The following is a 2,514-nucleotide window of genomic DNA, read 5'->3' as shown; positions in this document are numbered from 1 at the left end:
AGTGTAACTGGGGGAGGAGGAATGGGTGTGGGTCGCCAGCCAGGTCAGGCGTTTTGCCACCTCCGCCCCTCCCCCGGCGTCCCCGGGGTCGGCGCCCCCTGGATGGACTCGCCCCTACTCCCAGGACGGTGCTCGCGGCTTAGCCCACACCCGCAGGCTGCGCGGGGCTCATTGTCTGCCCGGGCGGCGCGCTCCCCTCCCCCCGCTGTCCGCCGTCTCCTCCCCACCCTCTTTTCTCTCCTCCCCTAGCTCCCTCCTCCTCCTCTTCCTCCTCCTCTTCACCTCCAGCGCCCAGCTGCTCGCAGAGCGCAGTTCCGACCCACAGCCTGGCACCCTTCGGCGAGCGCTGTTTGTTTAGGGCTCGGTGAGTCCAATCAGGAGCGCAGGCTGCAGTTTTCCGGCAGAGCTGTAAGAGGCGCCTCCTCTCTCCTTTTTATTCACCAGCAACACCGCGCAGACCCCGGACTCGCGCTCGCCTACCGGCGCCCTCGGCCTCTCTCAGCGCTCTGGAGCCCCCTCCGCCACGGCTGTTCTCCATGCGCAGCGCCCACCCGAGGTTCGGCTGCTTCCTCTCTTGCACGATCTCTCCTCTTTCCTCCTCTGCACCCCCCACCCGTCGCTGGCCCGTCGGCCTCGGCTCTCCGGCCCTCTGCGGGCCGCGATCGGCTCCGAGGGTTTCTACCTTCTCCACTCCCAGCAGGCACCCAGGTTCCCGGGACACCGCGGACCGACTTATGGTGTCTTTTCCTCTCCCCGAAGCGCTTATCTGCGCGCAGCCTTATCTCCGAGTTATCTTGGCGCAAAGGGGCGGGAGCCGGCAGTCAGGCGGGCAGAGACTTCTTTCCTGCTATCTAGTCCCGGTCTGTGTGTGGGTATTAATTTTAGTATGGTTATCTCCGATGAGCCCAGGCGATTTGGAAAAGCAGCCCCGAGAAGGCCAGTCCGGCTGTATTTCGCCTCCCTCCTCCACCCCCTCCTTGTCTCCCTGTCATTCTTCCTGCTCTCCCCTTTGGGGTGGCCTCGGCTCCGGGGCGGTCTCGCGTCCCCCCTTACATTTCCCCCTCCTTTTCTCTGCGCTCCGCTCCACCCCGCTACGTCCGATTCCGGAACGGTCTGGCCTTTCCGCGGCTGGGGATGACCGCGGGGTGGGCCGGGGTGGTCTGGCCGGCGTGGCGCGGCCGGCGTGAGCGCACGCGCTGGCGTCTGCAGAGGCCAGCGGTGTCTTAAGGTGTGCGGCGCCGCGGGGACGCGGGTTGGGCAGGAGACTCCGGCCCCGCACGCACCCCGAACTGCCTGTGACCCGAAGGTCCGAGACTGCGATCTCCGCCCTGCGGCCCCACCTTCCAGGGCTGGGTTGCATTTCTCTCTGGGGCTCGCGTTCTGTCTCGTCAGCGCAGTCCGGGAAGCTCTGGGAAAGCCAGTATGGGAGAACGCGGCGGTTTCGTTTTCGGGAACAGGTTGCCTTCCCTGTGCTAATGATTTTCACGCGGGCAGCTCTCATATTGAGGCATTCCGGGCGAGCGACCCCCGTACGGAGGAATGATAAGGCAGCGCCGACACGCACGGCTACTTAAAAAGTTCCTTTGTGTGCCATCAGCCAGGAGGGAGCCACTTCGGGGCGGAAGGAAAACCTCGGCCGGCCTCGCAGTCACCCTTGGGGTCTGGCGCTCGCGCTGATGAGGGATGCTGCGGAGGGGGTGGGAAGGGAGCGCGAAGGGACCCGAGCCGTGCGGGTGAGGGAGAGCTTGTATCCGGGTCCTGGGAAGATCCTGTGGCGGCTGCGCAGGCCCCATGCCCCTCTCCTTACCCACCCCTTGAGCCCGGGGCAGAAACGGGATCTCTGAGGAATCTCATTAGCTAGGGAGGCGAGTGGAGGTAAGATGTCGTGCAGCCTGCGCTTTGGATAACTCCTTTTTTATCTCTCCTCCCGACCCTGTCTCCCTCCCCATCCGGTCTCAGGAGCTAGAAGTCAGCTAGGAGCGGCGCCGGACCGTGGATGGCCTTGACTGACGGCGGCTGGTGCCTGCCGAAGCGCTTCGGGGCCGCGCCTGCGGACGCCAGCGACTCCGGAGCCTTTCCAGCGCGGGAGCCCTCTACGCCGCCTTCCCCCATCTCCTCCTCTTCTTCCTCCTGCTGCTCTCGCGGTGGGGAGCGCGGCCCCGGCGGCGCCAGCAACTGCAGGACACCGCAGCTCGACACGGAGGCGGCGGCGGGACCCACGGCCCGCTCGCTGCTGCTTAGCCCCTACGCCTCGCATCCCTTCGGGGCTCCCCACGGACCTTCGGCGCCGGGGATCTCTGGCCCCGGGGGCGCCCTGTCGAGCTGGGAGGACCTATTGCTCTTCACTGACCTCGACCAGGCCGCGACCGCCAGCAAGCTGCTGTGGTCCAGCCGCGGCGCCAAGCTGAGCCCTTTCGCCCCCGAGCAGCCCGAGGAGATGTACCAGACCCTCGCCGCCCTCTCCAGCCAGGGGCCCGCCGCTTACGACGGCGCGCCCGGCGGCTTCGTGCACTC

General features: G+C 66.8%; 1 protein-coding gene across 1 annotated transcript in view; it reads left to right on the top strand.

The window, feature by feature from the left end:
• Positions 1 to 369: 369 nt before the first annotated feature.
• The window catches only part of GATA6 (GATA binding protein 6), a 30,215-nt gene continuing 28,070 nt past the window's right edge, over positions 370 to 2,514 (top strand). The window contains exons 1-2 of the mRNA XM_024757921.1: positions 370 to 556; positions 1,960 to 2,512. Of these exons, the coding sequence (XP_024613689.1) occupies positions 1,997 to 2,512 (516 nt within the window). The 5' untranslated portion in view covers positions 370 to 556; positions 1,960 to 1,996. The remainder of the gene's footprint in view (positions 557 to 1,959; positions 2,513 to 2,514) is intronic.

Source organism: Neophocaena asiaeorientalis, unplaced genomic scaffold (genome assembly GCF_003031525.2).
Source record: "Neophocaena asiaeorientalis asiaeorientalis breed wild unplaced genomic scaffold, Neophocaena_asiaeorientalis_V1.1 scaffold142, whole genome shotgun sequence".
Classification (NCBI taxonomy): Eukaryota; Metazoa; Chordata; class Mammalia; order Artiodactyla; family Phocoenidae; genus Neophocaena; species Neophocaena asiaeorientalis.
Note: the sequence above shows the minus strand (reverse complement) of the source record. Positions and strands in the feature narration are given on the sequence as shown.